Source organism: Telmatherina bonti, assembly GCF_933228915.1.
Source record: "Telmatherina bonti genome assembly, chromosome: 2".
NCBI classification, from domain to species: domain Eukaryota; kingdom Metazoa; phylum Chordata; class Actinopteri; order Atheriniformes; family Telmatherinidae; genus Telmatherina; species Telmatherina bonti.
Genome location: NC_136620.1, coordinates 12,674,724 through 12,699,312, shown reverse-complemented (window position 1 = coordinate 12,699,312; position 24,589 = coordinate 12,674,724). Strand labels below are relative to the sequence as shown.

The following is a 24,589-nucleotide window of genomic DNA, read 5'->3' as shown; positions in this document are numbered from 1 at the left end:
AAAAAAAAAAAAAAAACCAGGAAGAATAAAAAAATCTGCCACTGCTCACATGTCTGATGAGTATTTGACACTAACTCTGTAGAAAACTCAAAAAACTAGAAATGGCACAGTAATGTTTTAACTATTCCTGTTCACACTCTTCACTAATAGGCATTAATAGCAGACGTTAAGCCCAGGTGAGATAAGCCAGCGGCAACTTTGTGCATTTCACTTTCAGCCAGTTAACAGAGCAGAAGTGATCACCTCACAGCTCTGTTCTTTTGGACGGGGGGGGGGGGGGGGGGGGGCTTTCACAGCATCTGCTGCTCACTTAAGAGTTGGACAACTTTCTACCACTTTCTGAAGAAGAAAAAAAAAAAGAAAAAAAAAGAAAAATCCAACTGTTCAGCTTCACTTGATGGTTTGTGACCATCCATGTTCCTTTTAATGTAATTCCAGAGGTTTTCAACAGGGATCATATCTTGAGATTGGGCCAGCGATGACAGGCTCTTCTCCATCCGGATCTAGATACGCCCTAGCTGTGCAGCATGGAGGATCATCCTGTATAATTCTCCAGCTGGCATAATTAAGTAGCAGTAAATGTTTTTCTAGGGTAATCTTTTATGTATTTTTTATTAATGCATCCTTCACATCTGCCCGATTCTCGGCTTGCTGAAGACGACATTAGTCCAGTCTTCTGCCGTCCAGTTCTTAACCCTCAGCAAGAGGTCTTTGTTTTTCATTGGTTTGTATGACTCCTTGGAGAGAATTCCTGCCTGTAGGGGCCCCATTTCCAATTGTTCTTGCTGGGAACTTCAGCCGAGTCACAGTTTGCTGTTGCATGTGGTCAACTTTTGTGTTTTTATTCGGTATATAAAAAACAGACTTGTCAAACCTACTTCAAATGGATAATACCAAGTAATGCACAAAGTACCATTTACATAGGATATTTAGGATATTTTCAAATCGTGTTTGGCAAAAGCCAAGAAATAAGTATGTGAGAAAATAATGCACAAGATATTACTTAAGTACTACTACTTAAAATTAATGTAAAAAAGTACAATAACTTAGATCAAATCTTTATAACCAATAAAGATACTTTGAAACTGTAAATTTATACACGTGTGGGAAATAAATGGTTTAACAAATTAAGTTAAAAGATTAAACTTTCTTGCATGAAGAAAAAATATATGTATATTTCCTAAAATTTAATATAAACATGCAGTTTGGAGGTTTACCTCATATATGCATTAAAAGGCTGAAACAATTGTAAACCACTTAATTTAAACGCAAAGCAGGTGTTTAAGACCAAAAACTAAAATAAATCTGCTGTAAAAACAAAGTCATTCTTCACACTGTTCTTAAAGGCTGAAAGAAAAGTTTAATCAGCAGCAATTTGTCAAAACAGTATCTGTCTGTAGTTCAGCAAAAACAAGAGAACAAAAAAAAACAAAAAACAAAAAAAACCAAGCCAGGCTTGCCAGGTGTTGTGCATCTCTGCCTACTGCATGCAGTTGGTACAATCTGTCCACATGGTTTCACAGCCAAGCCAACAAACACCCACAAAGCAGAGTTATACAGTCTTATGCCTGTTTTTAAGTGAATGAGGATCAAACAGCTCAGACTGTCATCAGTTCTGGTTCACACAGCATAAAACATGAAGAAATGAAAAGGCTAGAAGAGAAACAACTTGTGGTTACAAGGAACTCATTAGCTGGCAGCATTGTGATAGAGTGTGCCATGCTGCCAGCGTTTTGGAGCATTTTAGCTCATCTTTCAGGACCCGCACAGTATTCAGGTTTGGGTCTACAGATGTAGAAGGCTTTGATTTGGCCGTGTGCATGTGTCAACGCTTCCTCAGGGTGTGCACAAAGTTTACAATGTGTCTACTGCACACTCCGAGTGTTTTAATGCAAGCACCTGGCTAAATCAGCTTTTCATATACAGAAACTGCAGGACCCCTTTGGCAGTGAATATTCCAATTCAAATATGTCAAAAATTTGTCTTTAGTAGCCATTGAGTTAAAAAAGAAGAAGTATTAAGAACTAAAGGACACTCACTTGAGTGGCTCATTAAAGCGGATGGTGGCGGCGCAGTGGAAGACGATGTTAACGTTTTCAGCCAGGATGCTCTGATCCTCCTTGCTCAGACCCAGTTCTGGCTGTGTGAGGTCACTTTTCACTGCTATGATCTTCTCTGCAAAGTCTGGCTGCTCAGATTGCAACCTTTCAAACAGCTGAGGAGAAAAATATGAAGTCAAAATGACACAAACTTCATAGAAGATAATCCTAAAAACCATCCAGAGCTGCTTTGGGATAATAAAGTGAATATAAAACATCACATTAGCTCATGTGGTTCAGGAACAGACCTGCAGCTGAATGCTTCAACAAAGATGCAACAAATTACAGCTTGTCTGCCATCTTTTACACAATGAAGCAACTAGTATTGATGTATGTATGTATAACTGAAGGTTTCACAGTTTTATTGGCAGAAAAGGTCATTACACATTGTGCAGACTCCTAATTGTATTATATAGGATTTAAAGAATGCCATCTTGTTTGTTCATTTTCTTTGTCCATTTTCGGACTCACCAAAGAAAGGAGAGAAAAAAAAAAAAAAAAAAGATGGTTTGATTCCAGATGTTAAATGTGAATTTGAAAGTGGTTTGTGGGAACAGCTGATCCACAGATCTGTCACTGATTTTAAAAACAGATGTCAGAGAGAAGCAAAAACTTTAGGTGCATACAAAACAATGTGGTCCATCCCAGCAATCACTTCAAAATGAAAACACACTAAAGATTAAATGTGGGTACATTTCAGGTTAGTGTTAGGGGCTTAAAAGTGAGGTCACCACCTTTCTGATGCTGAAAATATGACTGGCAATTGAAGCACCATGCATGTTGTGCTGTATGTACAGCACAGTTAAATGTGATGTGTATGTTTAGTTAGGCTTCTTTTAGATTGCATGTGCAGAGTAGGGGGATGTACAGTGGTTTTTCCCGCGTGCAAGGGTCGGTTATGCAGCTGTTTTTCTGGGGGGGAAAAAAAAAAAAAAAGGGTGCAATTATTGTTAACATTGGGTGGTAGAGAATGCGGCCAATGTGGCATTCTTTAAATCCTTTTTAATAAAATTAGAAGTCTGCACTGCAATTTTACATCCTCATCATTTCATTTGTTGTGGAGTCAACAGGTTGGAATAATAAACCCTGCCATTTTTGCCTAAAACCAATTTTTATGGACAGACTTGGTGTCCTGGTCCAATGCACTGCACTACTTTTACTGGATTCTTGCGTATGTAACCAGACAGGTTTTGTTGCAGAATCGTCCGCTACTGGTCTGAAATGAGTCTTTACTGAACCTGCAGTTACGGTTGCAGCCAGTTATGGTAGAAATCATTCAGATCAACACTTTCCAGTGGTTGTGTAGGCACTTGGAAGAGAGATTGAGTAAAACACATATGTCATGTTCTGCCCACAAATCCAATAGGATTGAAAAGACATTGTTCGCATACTGAAGGATCTCACTACATGTGGGCAGAAAATGCGTAGCCATTACAAGGGAGGTGCATGTTTGAAGCTATATGGTTCAACCAGTTTAAATTAGTAGAAGATTCCTGAGCATGTACACATTCTTCCATATAGCATGTGCAACCGGCTGCTTCGCAGGTTTCTTATACCTTACTTCTCCCAACAAGAATAAGCCCTTAGACCACACAGTCCCACCTCTCACCTTACAGTTCGTCATGTCGGCAACTCGTGCTTGAGGGCTCTGCCCGGCTTTTGATCGGACCAACACATAGATGGCTCTGATTTCTGGGCAGGATCTCAGCAGCTTCTCCAGCAGCACCTTCAAAAACAGACCGGAGGAATAACAATTCATTTCCAGTGCAGCTCAAATGTCAAATACATCTGTCTGATGCATCCTAACAGACTCAATACACAATCTGAAACAAATGACTCCTGTGTTTGAGGAAATGACAGCAAAGCCAAATGAAAGTCATTAGAATGTGCCTTCTGATAAACTGAGAAGATCACAAAATATGAGCTTATTGTGACAGATGGTTCGCATAAGACATCTAAAATATCACTCATTTTACAGCTTTTACACTGGACTGAGATCCTTCCACATGAGCTGTCCAACTGGTATCTGAGCCCAGTAAGGTCTAATCCTTTCACAAATAAACAGTATGATTAATTAATCCTAAAGATTCCTCAATACCTGCACTTTCCATAGAATATTGTGTGAACTACAACAGCAGATCAGACCAATGTCTGTATGAAACAAAAGTTATTTATGTCTCAAATGGGCCATACTATAAATGTAAGGTTGGAAAACTATCAGAAACTTCATTGATGAGGAGAATAATGTGATTTTTGGTAGATTCTGTTCTCTGCTGTGGGAGGGAGCCTAAATGTCCAATACTGGCTTCTCTCAGGCAGAAAATGGAAAATTCTGACATGTAACATGCCTCATGTAATAACTTTGTTACTGCGTCAATGTATTTAAGAGAAAAATAAAATTTAAAATAAAATTACAACAGATGAAGTTAAAGTTCTCGATTAAAATTTCAAGATCTTTATAAGCTTTAAGGCATTCCACATTAATATTGAGGGAATAATTCATGCATAATTCATAAAATTATTATAATTTCCTGGATAATAAACCATATGAAAATATGCAAACGTGATATCCCTAGTAAAGTCTAATTACCCCCCTGCCTTTAAAGGTGGAGTATGTAAGATTTTCAATATTTTCAAAATAAATTAAAAAACAAACAAACAAACAAAAAAAAAAAAACTACAATCATGATAGTTTTTTTTTTTTTTTAAAACATGTAGGTTCCAGACTGTCCATATTTGATGTGTTATTAAATTACAAGTTTAATTCATGACAAAGACCCTTCTTAAATGTTTGCCTACCAGTAAAAAAAAAAAAAAGTGCTTTTTGTCATTAATTAAACTTGTAATTTAATAACACATCAAATATGGACAGACTGGAACCTACATGTTCAAAAAACTATCTAATTATGATTGTAGTTATTTTATTAGTTAATTTATTTTTAAAATATTGAAAATCTTACATACTCCACCTTTAATAAAAAACAAAAAACCAAACACTACCTTGCCCATGAAGCCAGTTGCTCCAGAGATCAGCACATTTTTCCCTGCATAGTATTCTGGGATGTTCACCATGATGTTGGCAGTTCTGTTTCAGGGTGCTCCTAAATGACACCCCACCTGTAGAGAAAACATAACATCAATAAACAAAGATGTTATTATAAAACTGACATAAAATGTATATCAAGCAGCAACTTGGGGGCCAGGACATAACTGAAGCCCTACAGAGTCTTGCATTTAAGTGTCAACCTGCCTGAAGGGATTTTTATCATCAGCCTGCTCTCTTTCAGGAAGTCAAAAACAATAAGAGGCAAAAGGTCTGAAATTCACAGCAGTCCTTATGAAAAAAGCCCTAAAAAACAAGAGATCTGTTTTTCTAAAACAGATCTCTTTTCCTTTCGTCTTGCATGAGTAGTTAATATTTGTCCTTTTAAATGGTTCAATGTATTATCTTGTAAATATTTAACAGTTATAAACATGATATTTTGTCAGATTTTTTTGAGAAAAACCTTTGTCTCCTTTATACTTCTAGAAGCTGATGATTTACATAAATATAAAATTATTCACAAATGGGGAAAAAAAGGAAACAGTTCTTTCATGGAGGGAGGGGGGATTTATCAGTCTTCCTTAAATTAAAAGCAATACATGAATGCATGCGCACACACATGCACAACCAAATATGCACTGATTATCCTCCATGGATCATTTTATACACATGGCAAAAGTTCACTGCCAAAGTCTTCATATGGCTCCAATTGATTTTTTTTCCCCCTTTATAAAAGTGTTCAATTATTTGCGAAAGGATAAAAAAAAAACAAGACAAAACAAAGCAGAAGGATATATGCATCCTCTGGCACAAGCCTTATGTTGGTAATATGTTCAGTGTGTGCAGGACAGGGTGTTATCAGTTGGGCTGTGTTGGCTTTTAAATAGCTTAACATCATCTTGCTGATAATGAGCTATTTAGGAGATAACTTGTCTAATCATTTACAGGGATAAATATCAGCTGTGGTTTAACCTCTTCTTTTTAAAAACAGCCCCAGTACAGAAGGCAGAGTGGCATTTGTGCAGTCAAAACATTTGCACACACTGGGAGGCACTAATATGTAGCATAGCAGAGTTACAGGGAGAAACTCTGCTAAGAGTTTTTCACCAAGATAGAGAGCTCATAGAAAACCAAGTATTTTCTTTCAGACAGAACAAGCAATTGTAAGCAAATATGACAAAAAACACAGGAACAGCAGGGTCCACTTCAGAGCTTCTGATCATTTCCCTGCATCAAGCAAGCCCCTCAGACAAGGCGTCATCGGAAAGCTAATTACAAAAGATGTCCGTCTCATCACCCATCCATCCATCCATCCATCCACTGCCGCTTATCCGGGGGTCGGGTCGCGGGGGCAGCAGCCTAAGCAGGGAAGCCCAGACTTCCCTCTCCCCAGCCACATTTGCCAACTCTGCGGGGGGGATCCCGAGGCGTTCCCAGGCCAGCCGAGAGATATAATCCCTCCAGCGTGTCCTGGGTCTTCCCCGGGGTCTCCTCCCAGAGGGACGTGCCTGGAACACCTCACCAGGGAGGCGTCCAGGAGGCATCCTGACCAGATGCCCGAGCCACCTCAACTGGTTCCTCTCGATGCGGAGGAGCAGCGGCTCTACTCTGAGCCCCTCCCAGATGACCGGGCTTCTCCCCCTATACCCTGCGGAGGAAACCCATTTCAGCCGCCTGTATACGAGATCTCGTTCTTTCGGTCACGACCCACAGCTCATGACCATAGGTGAGGGTAGGAACGTAGATCGACTGGTAAATCGAAAGCTTCGCCTTCTGGCTCAGCTCCTTCTTCACCACGACAGACCGGCGCAGAGCCCGCATTACTGCAGACACCGCACCGATCCGTCTGTCGATCTTGCGCTCCATCCTTCCCTCACTCGTGAGCAAGACCCCGAGATATTTAAACTCCTCCACTTGAGGCAAGACCTCACTCCCGACCCAGAGAGGGCAATCCACCCTATTCCGGCTGAGGACCATGGTCTCAGATTTGGAGGTGCTGATTCCCATCCCAGCCGCTTCACACTTGGCCGCAATTTTGACCACCTCAGCGACTTCAGCCCCAGAGATAGGAGAGTCCACCCCTGAGTCCACCAGCTCTGCTTCCTCATCGGAAGACGTGTTGGTAGGATTGAGGAGGTCTTCGAAGTATTCTTTCCACCGACCCACTACATCCCGAGTTGAGGTCAGCAGCTCCCCACCTCCACTGTACACAGTATTGATGGAGCACTGCTTCCCCCTCCTGAGCCGCCGGATGGTGGACCAGAATCTCCTCGAAGCCGTCCGGAAGTCTTTCTCCATGGCCTCGCCGAACTCCTCCCATGCCCGAGTTTTTGCCTCGGCAACAGCCGAAGCCGCATGCCGCTTAGCCCGCCGGTACCCATCAGCTGCCTCCAGAGTCCCACAGGCCAAGAATGCCCGATAGGACTCAGTCAGCTTGACGGCATCCCTCACTGTTGGTGTCCACCAACGAGTCCTGGGATTACCGCCACGACAGGCACCAACGACCTTACAGCCACAGCTCCGGCCGGCCGCCTCAGCAATAGAGGCACGGAACACAGCCCATTCGGACTCGATGTCCCCCGCCTCACTCGGGACATGGTTGAAGCTCTGCTGAAGGTGGGAGTTGAAGCTCACTCTGACGGGGGACTTAGCCAGACGTTCCCAGCAGACCCTCACAACACGTTTGGGCCTGCCAGATCTGACCGGCCTCCTCCCCCACCACCTGAGCCAACTTCAGTTGACAGCTCCGCCCCCCTCTTCACCCGAGTGTCCAAGGCATGTGGCCGCAGGTCCGACGATAAGACTGCAAAAATCGATCATCGAACTGCGGCCCAGGGAATCCTGATGCCAGGTGTACATATGGACACTCTTATGTTGGAACATGGTGTTCGTTATGGACAATCCATGACGAGCACAGAAGTCCAATAACAAAACACCATTTGGGTTCAGAGGGGGAGGACCATGCCTCCCAATCACTCCCCTCCAGGTCTCACTGTCATTGCCTACGTGAGCATTGAAGTCCCCCAGCAGAACAATGGAGTCCCCAGAAGGAGCACCCTCCAGCACTCCCTCCAAGGACTCCAGAAAGGGTGGGTACTCTGAACTGCTGTTCGGTGCATAAGCACAGACAACAGTCAGGACCCGTCCCCCCACCCGGAGGCGGAGGGAAACTACCCTTTCATCCACCGGGGTAAACCCCAACGTGCAGGCACCAAGCTGGGGGCTGATGAGAATGCCCACACCTGCTCGGCGCCTCCCACCATGAGCAACTCCAGAGTGGAAGAAGGTCCAGCCCCTTTCGAGGGTACTGGTTCCAGAGCCCAAGCCATGCGTCGAGGTGAGTCCAACTATATCTAGCCGGAACCGCTCAACCTCGCGCACAAGCTCAGGCTCCTTCCCCACCAGAGAGGTGACGTTCCACGTCCCTAGAGCCAGCTTCTGCAGCCGGGGATCGGACCGCCAGGGTCCCCGCCCCTTGCTGCCGCCCAGCTCACATTGCACCCAACCCCTACGGCTCCTCCTGCAGATGGTGAGCCCACGGGAGGTGGGGCCCATGTAACCCTTTCGAGCTGAGCCCGACCGGGCCCCATGGGCGAAGGCCCGGCCACCAGACGCTTGCTCTCGTACCCCACCTCCAGGCCTGGCTCCAGAGGGGGGTCCCGGTAACCCGCGTCCGGGCAAGGGAACATTCATGCCCAGGTTGGTCGTCATCATAGAGGTCGATGAGCCGTGCTTGGTCTGGTCCCTCCCCTAGACGCCTGTTTGCCATGGGTGACCCTACCAGGGGCATAAAGCCCCCGACAACATAGCTGCTAGGATCTTCGGGACGCACAAACCCCTCCACCACGATAAGGTGACGGCTCAGGGAGGGGCCGTCTCATCACCACAAAATAAAAACCTTGAGCTAGCAGCCAAAGAGCAGCAAAAAACGTCAAGAAGGTTTGTTTGCCATTTTGTGGTCAAACGTTTTATTTAACCTCAAGTAATGTGTTTCCTTCTGACTGTCTTTGTTTAAACTAATCATGAAGATTCTGGTAGTTTCCATGACGATGAAGGGGTTTTACAGTAATGCGTTTACTCATCCTATGATATACTACTATCTACAACATCATACGTTTTTTTTTTTTGTTTGTTTGTTTATTTTTTGCTAAAAAAGGTGAATTTGGGGTTTGATTCACCTGACCAACGACAGATGTTTATAGTCAATGCTGGGCAACGGGTTCAATGCTGGCTCCTTTAGTAAAACATCTATAAAACTGCTCAAGTTCATATTTTTTCTGCACAGTTCCTCATCAGGCGTTAATTCAGTGATTAACTGGACTGTGTCCTCTGCGGGCCACTGAAAGTGGTGCTTTTGAGTTTTTTGTTTTTTTTTTGAGGATAACCATTCACTTTTCCAACTAAGTTCCAGGTGATTTACTCTGACACAGTAACACAACACAGTCTTCAGTCTGATACTTCTGTCGTACTACATACAAGTCTTCTTTTTAAAGTAAGATTGTACATACAGCTCTAGTAGTTGTGAAGATGAACATTTATTTTAGGTATGCCATGTTAATGCTGCTGTGCAGTAAACAACATCAGTCTGGAGTCATTTCAGTCATGAAAATATCACAGTAATGAAAATTCTTGGATCAATTTCCACATTCCTGAACATCAGTTTCCATTTAGGCCATTTCTGCATCTTTTATTTGTTTCTGTCTGGTTTGACGAACACTGAAATGGGAGAGAAGTCACAGTCACAGAAAGAGAAACCCCTCTGAAAGACACCAGAAACTGACATTTCCATACAAGTTAGGAGAAGAGAAACTCATGCATTCATTTCCAACAGGATCCATTACGGTAATGGTCTCTTCACAGCTCTCTGTCCTCATTAACACTAAGGCGGCAGAGCACATTAGAGCTGTACTGAAACTCCTGCACTGCTTTCCTGTGTGCCACAGGATAAATCTTAAAAGCCATCTACTTGACTGAAGCGCTGCATGTCCTTAGACTTCAATACACCATGCACTGACTTGCACAATTCAAAACTTCCTGCCCCCTCAGGCCTTTCTTGACCTGTTTACTCCACTCTACTCATAACTAAAGAAGGTGAAGCCGCTTTAGTGACATAAGCTCCTTAAACAGCCACAATAATGTCACTGATTTGCCCTTTTCCTCAGACTACTACTCCATGTGTACAAAACGCCGCAACACTTCATGTAAAACATTTCAAGCAGCTTTGTATGAATGTCAATCTTTCATATCTGTAGCATGACCCCATGCAAAGCAGTATCAGATAAAACAATGCAGAAACGTATTGATAAGCATCTGCAGCAACAGAAATAATTCAGCTTTTGCGTGAAGCAGCCGATGCCTGGGATCGTTTTGTTGTTCTCCATGTACTATTTTGTTACAAACTTGTTTTAAGACTAATGTATTTGGCTAAAACTGTGTTTGGCAGCCCTCTAGAAAACACACACAATACCTCTAACACATGCGTCATGTCCCATAGAGTTACAGTTAAACCAGTTTCTCTGCTTTGCAGTGCCAGGTGAAGTAACACACCTCAGTATGAAACTTCTTTAAAACTGAACTCTTTGCAAGGCATTGCATCCACACCAGATACTTCCCTTTTTTCAGGCCACTTGCTCACTGATAGTTGGATTTGTTACCACTGTGACGGTTTGAAAAACCTGAACAAAAACCCCATGCATCACCACTAGACTAAAGCTAAATAAAAAAATTAAAAAAACCAAAAACCTAAATGCTGCCAGTGAATTCTGCAGTAACTGCTTCTGCTCCTACACAGATTAAAATATCCAGTAAACATCAATTATGAGAGAAAAAAGGAACATTAATAGAGTATTTTATGCTGCTATGACAACAGCCCTACTATGACTGCGTGGGCTTTGTGACTTGTGGATCGAGGCGAGGAACAGCTCTCTGTGGATCCCGTCTGCAGTTGAAGCATTTGCTGCATCACATTTTGTGCCAAGCAGCAGCATCCAGCTGAGTGCCTGTCAGACTGGACCCCAAATAACGGCAGCAGCTCCCTCTCCAACAGAGGGGACACAAAAGACCTTTGCAACAAAATATTTATGCTTTTCATTACACTTGTCTTAGTAGCAGGCAGCATCATCTTTACCCTTTAAAAATACCTGCGCCAGAGTAGACTATGGTACAAATTAGGGCTGGGCGATTAATCGGATTTTAATCTCAATTACAATCTGGGTTTTCAAGGATCATAAGAATAAAAGGGCGCGATTATTTTTCTCTTTGCAGTTTCCTCTCCTGCTGTCTTCAGTTGCTAATCGAGCGTCTCTGGCATTGCAGCGCTGTGCTGTAAACTCCTCCCACAGCTGCTTTAGTTTCATTCAGACACTTGTCAACTTGGCGACTTTCTCGCTAAATCTGCCGACTTTTTTTTGTTAAAAGCGACTAGCGACAAATCTAGCAACTTTTACTGGAGTTATTAGAGACTTTTCTGGTGTTTTGGCGACTGACTTGAAGGCACATATTGTTCTGCAGTTACTGTAAGGAAGGAGCAGCGGGAGCCTCTCCCGTCCTAAAGCACTCCCAGGCGGCCAGTCTCAGTCGGCTCCGGCTGCAGGTCATTGTAGAAGATCTGCAGTAGGTTGTGGGAGTTCACCTAAACAGTTTATACCACTGTCAGTGAGAACTGGCTGCATTATTTTCCTATAAACGCACACGTAGTTTGGCGAGTTAAACACAGTAATATCGCTTCGTTACGGGGCATTACCATAGCAACGTGTTAATCAGCCGGTTCAGATCAGCTGTCTTGACAGGTGAATGAGAGAAACACGCTGCAGCCTGACAGCGGTTGTTTGGCATAAAATGTACATCGAGGCCAACGTATAGTAGTTCCTATACAAGTGATAAATGCGGATTAAACAACTCGGAACCGTGCATTAGATGGTTATAATGCACAACACAGAGTGGAGAACACCACAATGTGCAGCGTTGTTTAAAAATACTGGATAATTGGGTTAAATAATCGAGATCTCAATTTCAGTCAAAATAATAGATTACAATTTTTGTAATAATCGAGCAGCCCCAATAGAAATGTTAGAAAATTATCCTCATGATGCAATTTTATGAACACTTGCATACCAATTTATACTTCCAGGGTTTATTAGAATAGTAGGGCTCTCCTTGCATACATACAACATTCTGGTTGCAAGTAAAAAATAATTCATATAATTATTCACTGAAATGGCTCCGTTTGCTCCACCGGTCCCAAAAGCAATCTTATGAAGCAGTGAGCAGCTGTTTGGCAACCAAATCGAATTAAACTCTGCAAAATGTAAAAAGACAGCAGGTTGCTGATTCAGTCATTGGGTGCACAGCAATCACTCAGGTTATTTTTATGAAATTGACCTGCATGATTTTTCATACGGTAAAAGTGAGCCTTTGCTACATCAGTACTACAGAAACTAAAAACACAAGCTGAATCACAGTCATGTTCAAAACACACAATTTAGCAGAGTGGAAAAGTAGCACATTATCCCAATACATGTCTCTATAAACACAGAAGCCTACACAGGCTGAGGTCCAAGCTGATAGTCACCACTGTGATAAAACCTGCCAGAACACACACAGACAGAAACACCATGTCTATCTTGCTTTATAAACATCCCTATAAAAGCAGGAATCCTCAGTCCTGGTAAACAAGGCCCAGTGGCCTCCAGGTTTTAAACATTTCTGACTTGACCCAAATCAGTTTGCAGACTTGTGGAGGGCGCCCTGCGATGGACTGGCGAGCTGTCCAGGGTGTACCCTGCCTGTCGCCCAAAGCCAGCTGGGATAGGCTCCAGCTTCCCCGCGACCCTGAATTGGATAAAGCGGTTCAGAAAATGAATGAATGAATGAATAAATGACTTGTGGAGAGCTTGATATCAACCTCCATACAAGCCTAAGTCAGGTGTGTTGCAGCAGGGAAACCTCTAAAACCTGCAGGGTGCCAGCCTCCGAGGCCAGGGAGAGGTATAAGTAGGGTTATGAAGGCAGATAGCGATAGATAATGTCACAGAGGTATGACATGCTTCCTTGAATAATAAAAAGAGGAGAAAGGTGGACCTCCTCCAGCAGTTTGTGTTCTTTCTTGCCATGTTGCTTGAAAACAGAAACACAGAACAGAAAGAGAAAATCGTTGGTGGAAAAAGCTGTGAATAAAAAACAAGCACTTTGAGAGCACAAACCTCCGCCAAGGCCTTTAAAATTTTCCTGGGTCCAAACAGTGATCGGTATCACCACAAAAATTAAATCATTTCTTCCTTTTCACATTTCCAACAACTCCTGATAATTTCCTAAAAAATCCATCCATCACTTTGAGTTATCTTGGACACAAAGACAACCATAAATGGCGGTAAAAACATAACCTCCTTGGCGGAGGTAAGAAAAAAAAAGTCTTGGATCACGCAAGGAGCAAAACCAGAGGGGGAGGAGCCAAGACAGGATGCTACTTTCACATCTTGCTAGCTCCAACATTACCTACCCCAGCTTTGATGCAGAGTTCTCCGAATCTAGCGCTGCAGGTTTTAGAGCCTTTCTTGCTTTATCTCACCAAACTCAAAATTAATGGATACTTAACAGAACAACAGGTGGATGAGATACATTTGTCTGAAATCTTGCAGAGGAATGAAGCCCAAAACTGGACGCTTAGATAGTCTCTTTAGAGATCTGCCCTCATGCAGCACAAAACCCCCCAACCTTTACACTTAGAAGTTACACACCATCTTCAGTTTATCATCTTGCAAGAAAAGAAAAAAAGTTAACTTTCATTTTATTCTTAATTTCATGTATGTGGCAAACCTCACCATCATTCACGGTGAGGATGATGGAGCTCTGTGTGCAATGCTTGATTTAGCTCTGTTCTGTTCAACATGATCATCAAAAGAAAAAGCAACCAAGAGGTCACATGCAGGCCCATAACCCCAGAGTTCACACTGCACTGTGTCATTCTAAACCCACACAGCCATGTAGTTTTCCTCAGTAGGGATTTTTCACAGTGGTGGGAAAATACGACTGCTTTGTTTAATCGATTACTTTTGCAGTTTATCTGCTTTTATAATTTGTAATTCTATCCCACTGAGCAGGAAATCCGCTTCAAGAGTCCTGATCTGTTCTTAAAAACAGTTTTATATGCTGAATTTAAGTTGTTTTTTTCCCCCTCTCTTTCCAAAATCAAGTGTTAATTATAATAAAGATATTAAACACTGAGGCCTTCCACCAGGTTTATGTTACACTTTAAGGCCACAGTCACATGGGAGAAGTGAGACTGGAGAGTCGCCATGTTGGCACAGTCTCACAACGTTAAGGTGTTAGAAAGCTAAAAGTGGCTCCTGCAAAGGCTTTGCTTGGTGAAGCCGGCTGCTTGTTGCTTAGTAACAACTAATTTGTTGTGATGTAGAAGTTGGTTTCTTTAGACGAGGAGTGAAACTGGTCACGCTCAATGATTCCTTTCCAGAAAGGGAATTACTGTTGTGCTAAAGTGGAATGGCTCATAATGCACAATGAAGTACTGGCTCTTTGGTGATTTTTGCCTGAACCATGAACAAAAAAATTGTCAGACTAGTGAGGATTTCATCAAAAACACATTAAGCTTTTGTTCCTTATCAGTTAATAGACTTTCTTCTGCATCCGTTGTGTGTTTTATGCCAACAGGATGGTCCAATTCAGCCCAGGCTTACAAACTAGACTACAGCAGAATACAAACGTCATTTCTTCAGATTTTTCTACCACAAACCATCACTAGAAAATGCATCAATGCAGCATCATAAAAACTACAACTAGTCTGCAATTTTTCCACAAAGATGAAGCAAAATTGTGCATTTTACCCTGCAACAACCACAAACACTGCAAAACCTTGGAGCAGTTGACCAATTTGAGCTGGATTCAGTGCTTTTTCAGTCCTACGTGTAAAGTTCAGAAAATTCTTTTTCCTTGCATCACCCAATACTGTTCTTTGGTTTCTTTGGCAAGTCAGCCATGGTGCACTTCCAAAATGACTAGTCTGTTAATATCCCGTTGCTGGTAGCAACCATAGACTGTATATAAAAAGATGAACGGAGCCTCCGTGACGTCACCCATAGATTTCTGAAGAGCTGAATTGAAGCTCGGTGGGCAGTTCCTACCATCACCATCTTGGCAGGGGCATACGTGTCGTCTCACCCGGAAAATACCAATATGGGCAAAGAGGTAGAGCTGTGAGGGGGGGCTGTGAGCGTCATGGTGGATGATCGACATTGAGCGAACTGCAAGCTGCCTGTAGCTAAGAGCTAACCTGGTCATAATAGGAGCTAACCAGCTAACTGAGGTAAGCGACCTAAAGCCAAGTCATGTTGTTAACCAACTAAAAACTGCTGTTGTTCAACATTCGTCTGACTTGAAGCGGGAGATTGGGTACCTGTCAATCAAAAGGATACGCCCCTAAATATGCCAGATTTCTAAATTAAATTACCGGTACTTTTAAAACGGGCCAGTTAGAAAAAATTCACCCCCCCACAGTTGTCATGAAGGTAGACCTGACCTATAAACTGAAAACGGATTTTTGAACCAGGCTGTAAACATGTTTATTTCTGTTGTGAAGTTGGTTTTATTTAACATGGGGGTCTACAGGAATTTGCCCTGTTTTTGAGCCCCTAGTGGATGAGAGGGGAACTGCAACTGTATGCCCTTCAGCATAGGCTTCACTTTTAACCACCGGAGGTTGCCGCTTGGTAGCAACCAGTAACGTAATCATTTTGTCATTAAAAATGTAGTAAAGCAAACATAATTTACCAATAAGGTTATCTTACCCACTTTACCACTGGGAATTGCAGGGGTAGTAGTGAGTTATGTAGCTGACACACAACCAGCAAAAGGAACATACCAGAGAAGAGGAGGGACAGGAAGATGATGAGGCAGAAAAAGTTGGAGAACAAGAGAAAAATATTTATTTCCTACTTCTGACAGTGTAAACAGCTTTATAGGAGTGTTTTACTGCCATCACACACTGAGGTGAACTCAGCTCTGCCCACAAAACTGACCTAACTGTGGCAACATAAAAGACACATGAAAGTGTGAAGGCTCAAGGAAGTATAAATGTCCCTGAAGGAGGAAAAAGTTAAGTTGCTTTATGTAATCTGCACCTGGATTTGAAAGGTGACCATCTTCATTTGAAAAGAATCACTGTGACGTAGTGAAAGATGCAGAACTCATTAGCACAAGTTAAGCAAGACTCACTTTCCTCATGCTGCCTTGTCCTGAAAATTCCTCAGGAAAATATCTCAATACACACCAATGCCCTCTTTAAGTCACTATACTTGTGTGCACATCACTGAGAAAAAAAAAATAGAATTGGGACAAAAGACATGTGGTATAATAAGCTTTCCCTCTACAGTATTCCCTGAATGCAGGACCTGGTTGTCCTTGAAAGATGATCAGAAAAGAAAGACATCTTATCTGTGTAATAAACTTAAATTTTTATCTAAAAATGGACATGTGCAGGTAAAGCAGCTTACAGTCAGGCAGCAAGTTGATCCCTGATGCTCATTCTGAATAATTAATGCATTATGATGCGTAAATTATACATCTGTGGCCGAGCTATAACAGTTTGTAAACAGAATCAACTTTAATGCAGGAGTCTACCAAAACCCTAAAATGATCCGTGATAGACGACAGACGTCTACCCCCTGCTCATGGTTGGTGTGACAATACTACAGCTTTCCACGTGGCTTGTGCTGACTTGCATTACAGTTCAAATAGCCCTAATGAGGAAGGTCATGAGATCAGCAGGCTGAGCCGGTCATTTCATAAAACAGCATCAGTCTTACTGTAACAAAACAGACTCCTGTTCAAACTCAATGTGACTTGTGTTTCCCCCCTCCCAAATTCAACCTTAAAAAGTAGTTTAAGGTCACGATATTGGCCTGTACAAGTCTTGAGCAAACCCTCAAGCAACCCTCCTTTTCTTCTCTTCCATTTTTTGCATACCTCAAGCTTTTCTCTCCATTAAAAAGTGGCTCCCAGACAGCCCCTCCTTTCACTGAAACCATATCTAAGGACACTTCAGCCAAACGAATTTCCAGATGCATGTCAGGTCCTGGGTCAGGTCTTTGCTGGATTTTGCATCTTACTATTTTCTAAGGGCATCACTTTCGGACAACATTTAACTTCTATAGTCTTCTTAGTCCTGATGTTTTTCAAAATCTTTTAAAGGCACAGGTGTCAAACTCTAGTATCCTGCAGGGTTGTGTCGTCTCTATGCTCCAACACACCTGACCGAAATTCATACATAGGTTGACAAGAAGCTGCTGAATCCATTTAATTTAAATCAGCTATGATCAACTGTGCTGGTAGAGGGAAAAAAAAAACAAAAAAAAAAACACCAAACAAAAACTCTGGCAGATACCGGCCCCCGAGGACTGGGGTTTGCCACCCCTTCTTTAAGGACACCATGTTGATATACAATGTTTTTAGGCTCTCTATAAACCAAGTTGTTGGTGCAAAATTACTGCTCTGTGTCCGTCAAAACGTTATCTTAGGCATTTTGCACTGATGTACTCAAACTGAACCACATATATCTTTGGCTGCTAATGAGGTTCACATAAACGCTATTTAAAGTGGTTTCTATGCCAAATTGTGTGGTATGTATAGACAAAATGGATTTATCCTTTGACTTAAGTACCACTTCTATGCTTGAATGATTCATAGGTTGCTGTGAAGTGTCTAAATGAACAAAACAAACATAGTTCTGATAGCCAAATATCAAACAAAGTTGTAAATGCCTTTACAAAATCCAGAGAATTAAAGGACCATTAAAAACAACAAAAACAGAAGAAAATGTTCCTTTTAAGCAGACGTGGCTCCAGACTTTTGCAGTTTGGTGGATCATTTAAGAAAAAAATTAGATCTTAAAACATCCGACCAGGATCGTCACAGTCACCCTCTTAACCAATATGATCTCTGAACACTTCAAATAATGTCTGAGATTTAAGGAAGACTGGCATTAGATGAGATTACTATGAGCAGGAAAAATAAAGACGGGGGTAAACCAGACAGCAGATCGCGTGATTCTCATTACACACAGCTGTCCAACATCATTACCATTACCACCAGTTTCTGCTCATTTGCACAGTGGACGACGATTACAACCACACCGACCAGTGTCTGGCTTTGACAGCCCGTAATGTGATTACTTCAAAGCTTTGAGGGGGGTAAATTAAAAGTAATGCACCTCTGCAAAGCCTTGCGACACATTAGAAGAGCCTCCTGCGCCTCGCGAGTGGCTCATCTTCCTCATTTAAGTGATTAAACAAACTGGCAGAGAAAGAGGTGCTAAAACACCCCTAAGAGCTCCGTGGAAGCAGCGTGGACACACAAGAAAGTCCAACTTGGTCCACGTTATGTGCGTATTTCCTCAAGAGGCGTAATGTTTCAGTCAAGCCTCCCTCCTCTTGGTGCATCTTTTCCTCCACGTTGAGCAGCCTGTGGCACCGGCAGACCGCGCGTTGAAACCCGGCAATGAGCGTTCCCGTTGAGGGCGTATAGAGGCGATATAGTGGTGCGTACTTACCCAAAAATGTCGACGGTTCCCCCCCGCCCGGCTCGAGAAGTTGGGAATGTGGCGTTGGCTGTGGGGAGGCGGAGTGGCAGCGTGTTACAGCTAGAAGCGACGGAGTGGAGAGACTCAGCAGGAAGCCAGCGGAATAAATTAACCGCCGTGACGTCAACGGACAGCGGTCTCCGCCACAGATAGGTAGAAAAACAAGACGCCTCACTCCGTCTTTCATTCTGTCACGTTTTGACTAATCAATCGTTAAAAACGGGGCAAAAGGAGGCGCAATTGCGGACAGAGCTCAGTCTGCATCTCTACATTGATGGTTTGAAAAGTTTTGGGCAGGAGATCATATCAAACGAGCCCCTCTGGTTTTGGCAATATGAATATGAACGATTAGTTTTTAAACCGCTCTGATATGTCCCAAAAGCTTGCCATACCCTAGACTGACTGCACCTAATGAGCGATTTTCGTAATTTATACATACCTCACATGCCTATCAACCCCAATGGAGGGCTGAAAGAGGTTGGTTCAGTGAGTGAAATAGGTTGAAGAGAAGCATATCCTTTGAGGGTTTTTTGGTTTAAAAAAAAAAAAAAAAAAACTTTTAAAACTGTTTCAAGTATAATGTTTGTTGTTGCATGTTGCTGGGGGAGTATATTGAGTGTGGCTGGGGCTGGCTGTTGTGTCTGTTGTTTAATAAAGTTAAAACCAAGCAACTACAGTTTATCATTCATTCTGTTGAAATAGGACCAAGCTGCAACTTCCGGTGGTTAAAAGTGAATCTACGCGGAAGTAAAAAAAAAAAAAATTACAGTATTACAGTCCTCCCCTCATCCACTAGGGTTTCCAAAACACCAAATCCCCATAGACTCCCATGTGAAAAAAAAGAACAAAAAAAAGGCCAACTTAACAGCAGAAATAAATGTTTACACTCTAGTACAAAAAACTTATGACATTTGACCAGATTTTGCACAAATACAACAATTCAAGCTGTGATTTAGTTATCTTCTTTTAGATTAAGGTATATATAGTAAAATAAATAAATTATTTAATTAATTTAAAAAAAAAACACAATCCTGCTGACTAATTCAGAGGTTTTCGTTGTTGAAAACAGCTATTAATTCCCTCGCCGTTCAAGATTTTTAAAATTTAAAGCTGATATTTCTGAATCATGTAATAAATGCAAAGTAAACTTGGATGTCTAACACACTGCTTATGGCCATGCCCTGTTATAAGAGCATATTGGAGGGTAATATTGCATGAAATTGAGGTGATATTAAAACAGAGTTGGAGTTTGAACCAGTGCCACTTTTCCTTGATCTCCCAAGTTTGCTTATCAACAATACGCACCACAGAAAGTTGTTTAATGTTTTGACTTACTGTGCGAGGAAAAACATTATGACTTAATGGACTTCCCAGAAAAAGCCCACACTTTCTGAATGGCACTGGTTGATTATGGACCCATTTCCCTCTGGATTTCCCAATATGTGTAGGTCACCTTGAGTGACCTACAATGAGTCTTTAGGCACATAACAATTACATTTAGTTATAATTTATATGGCCGTGATTTGACTATATAAAGATTACCGATTACCATTTCTCTTTTTTCCTGTGTGACTACTTGGCAACTTGGTCTTTCTGAGGGGAAACATGGAACATGGTTTCTCATATTTGTTGCAACAAACAACAAAGAAAAAACCTTGCCCATGTATTGTGTAATGCATGATGACTTCTGTTTCTAACACATAAGAGATAAACATGGAAATGCACTGGCCAAAAGCCCGATAGGGATTGCCTGTTTTTTATTATCATTATTGTTGGGATTATATGGGATAAATAAATTTAATTGAATTCATATGGCTTTTACCAATAGTGTCACAGCACTTACTGCATTCTCACCTGAACTGTTGCTCATGGTATAATTTTGTGATAGTAAAACTAATTTAATTTAGTCTCTTTTTAAAGCAGGCATGATTGTCACTTGAGCAAAAATGAGGAACTCCCATCTGCGAAGCGAAAGAAAATGAAAACTGCTATTTCCTTCCCTCCAGCCAAGCATGTTTATCAAACATTAATGATCTGGACCATGATGGGTTAGCACTGTTGCCTCACAACAAGAAGGTTGCTGGTTTGAGCCCCGACTTAGGGGAGGCTTGAACAGCGGAACTTTCTGTTCTCCTCGTATCTGCAGGGGTTCACTTCGGGTACTCCGGTTTCCTCCACCTTTCAAAGACATGCATGTTAGCTTAATTGGTCACTCTAAATCCTCCCTAAGAACGAGTGTAAGTGTGAATGGTTGTGTGTCCTTCTGTGTTGGCCCTGTGATGGACTGGCTACCTTCAGCTTTCCTGCATCCCTTAAATGAACTAAGCGGCATTAAAATGAATGAATGGACCGCAAAATCTCAGCGATCCATTGACAAGGCGATCAAGAAGTAAGTTGTGTAAGGACTTCAGCCTTTCAACATTGTAGAGCGAGAAACTTTTCATGTTAGACCTGGTTCCAAATGACACAATAATGACAAGAATCACACCCACATATATGATTGATGATTCTACCAAACGTATGATGAACATTAAGATTGGTGATGCCATGAAAACTGTTGACCATGTTGTAACAACCACCGTCTGCCAGGTGGCAGGCAGTGGCGTAGTTGCATCGCGGTCACAGCTCAATGGGTGGACCCTGAACGTTTAAAAAGATGCTCATTGGCCCTTGCCTGTGAAAGATAAAGAGAATCTCATACTTGTGACCTTCTGGTAAATGCACTTATTGATATACATGCTGAATTTGAAATTTGGGGGGAAGATTGTCAGAACAACAATGGCTCCAACTTCATCAAAGCCTTCAAAGTCTCTGTTGAATAACAACAATGCTGGTGCTTCACTTCAAGAAGAAGAGGATCAAGAAGAAGTAGACAAAGATGAGGAGGTGGTAGAGTTTGTCGATGTGTTTTAACTTTTGGATTAGGGTGATGGGGTTCCAGATCCCAAAGCACCAGCGTTGTGCATACTACATTCTTAGCCTAACGACCACTGCTCAAGGAAAGGCCGCAGTGAGAGTTTTTTGTATAGGTTTAAAGTTTTTAAAAATGTTTCATATGGTGCGCGTTCTCTCAAAGTCAGTTCAAATATTGTGTACTTGTGGATGGATGGATGGTCACCCAGTCCATTGATGTTTTTTTGTCTTATTTTTATTTGTTATTTTCTTCATCTCAGGTTTAATCCAGCTGAACTTGCATTCCTGACGGGGTGTGCTACTGCCATGACTGCAGTCACCCAAGCAACTAACATCCTGCAAGATGAAACCAATGTCCAGATGGAGGGGCTGCTCACAACTGTCAGTGTCCTGGAAATCAGGCTGCACATGATCAAATTACCTATGAAGTACTGCAAGCTACTAGGTGCCTTGCCAATGGGTATTGAGGGTCACTTTGGCCCTATATGGAAGACCCAGAGGTGGTAGCTGCTGCTATTCAGTTTCCCAATTTCCAGACCAATTGGACACAGGAAAATGAAACTATCAGAATAGGTAAGAAATAATTATGTATGGTTGCATTTTATGAGCATTTTTTAAAATTCAAACACACTATGCTTGTCCTGCAAAACAAGCATGTCTATACCCTTTTCATTCTACACCAAACCAATGGCTACCAGTTCCATATCATGCTACACCACGTGGACAGGACTTGGTTGAGGTCAGTTACTGTCATAATTGGTTTAAACTATTTTTATTGATTATACAAGACTGTCAGGAATGGGCCATATCAAACAGCAAATTAAAGACACCTCAATGCAGTCCCATGATGTCAGTCCAGCTCACCTGATGAAGATGACTTTTTTTTTATGACTTGTGGGGTTTGAAGGCACAAAACTCCATCAAACAGCTAGATACATACTTGTCCTGGTCAGCAGATAACGTGGACTTACTCAGATCTTTTCCAGCTGTTTGCAAGTTGTCTATCAGGTGGAACACACCCATTCCAGCATCAGTAAGCTGCGAGAGGCTGGAAGAGCGAGGCTTTATGCATTTAATTATGAAAACTGACTGCTTTTAAGGATAAATGAAAGACTTCTGACATACCTGCATAGAGTAGTCATATTTAAGAAGGGAATAAACTGAGTGTAAGAGGGAAGAGAAGGGGGGAAGCTCTAAGGGATCCCATTTTTTGTTTAGAAAGATCAATCCCAGTGTTTTAAGAGATGAAAACACCTTTTTTCTTTTCTTACACAAGAAATTCTAATATGTGGCCCACTGGCCACATTTAATGTTGCCCTGAAGTTGCGGATGAAGATAAATGTCTTAACATGTAATCCCGTCCCTCCCTGTGCTGCAGCCAAACATTTTTAATGTCAAACTAAAGATCTGAAATCATAATATTTTATGTAATCTTAACTGTCTTGAAAAACTTAACACAGTGGGCTAATTATACTTTTACTTCCAGTACTTGGGTAGAAAATTCCAAATAAACTTGAGCAAAAACTGTTGAATACTTTAGTACTTCCACTTAAGCAAGGCCAGATTATCCAATGGGCATTATGGGCACAGGCCCAGGGGCCCATACACACTTGGGGCCCATGTGGAGCCCATGTGGGGCAAACACCAGCATTTTGGACATGAAACAAAATGTACATAAAGTCAGATAGTTACACCACAGTGTCCAGTGTTTTCCTACTTGTACTATTGGCCGAGAGATGTTAGAAATATAGTTTCACAGTGTATCATTCCTACTTTTCACAATTTTGCGGTGGGGAGAGGGTCCCTTGGAACATTCTGGGCCCAGGGGCCTGTGCACTTTTAATCCGGCCCTGCACTTAAGTATGGTACTCCGAGAACACTTCTGGACTAAAGAGATTTGAGATTCTTTACAATATTTCTTCATGATTTGTAGATCCTTCAATCACTTCATGTTACTGCAAGAAACACTTTCACTTCCTATTGTTTTAATTATTTAATTTAGATGAGGCATATTGACTGCGAGCATACAACAGTAACGCCATGACTGACCTGACACAGACACCTTGCGAGAGTAAATCGAACTTTAGAAGAGGTGTAGTTAAAGACCCCTAATACACACATCTGGACTGGATCGTCCAACAGTTCATTTAGGAGAAGCGCGATAATAAGAAGACTTGTAGTTTCTACAAAATGAGCAAAGATTTACAAAAAAACAAAACAAAAACAATTTTTTTTCTTATCTCTTTCCAAAAGACTTCAATACTTATTACCTTCATCCCTTCAAGAATAGACAACAGCAGTTCATTAAACCTTAAAGATTCATCTCTTCATCACAATACTTAGCAAGTAACAACAAGTTGTTGCATGATAAACAAACTACTTCCGTACTGAGAAAATCTTATATTATTGTGGCATTGTCATTTGGTTTTTGATAAAAGCAGTGACAGTCCTGCTCTTTACTGGTAAATATAATTTTCTTGCATATCATTGTATTTACATCTATTGTAATGCAACTTCCCGCTTCCTCTTTCTACACACATGTAAATTAATTCAACCTCTTATATGTTTTCTCTGCAACATCTAAGATGACACAGTCGTTGAGTCTTTTCATTGCCGAAATCCTCAGTTTAAAACTGAGTTTTGTTCCCCAGTGGTCCTCTTGTGATCTTGAAATATAAACTTTAAATGGACAACTGTGGAAAAACACAGAAGACAAACGAGCGTGCAAACCAAAGACCCTTTTGTTTCTTGCAGTTGTGCTTTTTGCATGACACAGATCTTTATCAGTCCACACAGGATCATGTGGGTATCAGCCTCATTCTGCATATTTTGTTCATTTGTGGTTACCAGTTTACTTCCTTAAAAACAGAAAATTTTGCCCTCTAGTGTTCATGGGTTTGAAGTCACTTGGGAAAGCAAATAAGAAATCAAGCCCATCCTGACTTA

At 41.8% G+C, this 24,589-nt stretch overlaps 2 protein-coding genes across 3 annotated transcripts in view; both read right to left on the bottom strand.

The window, feature by feature from the left end:
- The window catches only part of far1 (fatty acyl CoA reductase 1), a 35,936-nt gene extending 17,139 nt beyond the window's left edge, over nucleotides 1–18,797 (bottom strand). The window contains exons 1-4 of one of the 2 annotated variants that reach the window (XM_079260597.1): nucleotides 18,701–18,797; nucleotides 5,100–5,216; nucleotides 3,709–3,825; nucleotides 2,040–2,215 (exon numbers count right to left, since the gene is read on the bottom strand). In XM_079260597.1, the coding sequence (XP_079116723.1) occupies nucleotides 2,040–2,215; nucleotides 3,709–3,825; nucleotides 5,100–5,171 (365 nt within the window). In that variant the 5' untranslated portion in view covers nucleotides 5,172–5,216; nucleotides 18,701–18,797. Of the gene's footprint in view, nucleotides 1–2,039; nucleotides 2,216–3,708; nucleotides 3,826–5,099; nucleotides 5,217–18,361; nucleotides 18,377–18,700 lie in introns of those variants that run through there. The other variant, XM_079260598.1, reaches the window with a different exon arrangement.
- A 4,856-nt stretch (nucleotides 18,798–23,653) lies between these two features.
- Nucleotides 23,654–24,589, bottom strand: part of dkk3b (dickkopf WNT signaling pathway inhibitor 3b) — an 18,659-nt gene continuing 17,723 nt past the window's right edge. Inside the window, exon 7 of the mRNA XM_079247508.1 lies at nucleotides 23,654–24,589. This exon is cut by the window's right edge and continues 276 nt beyond it. The gene's annotated coding sequence lies outside the window, so the exon portion shown is untranslated.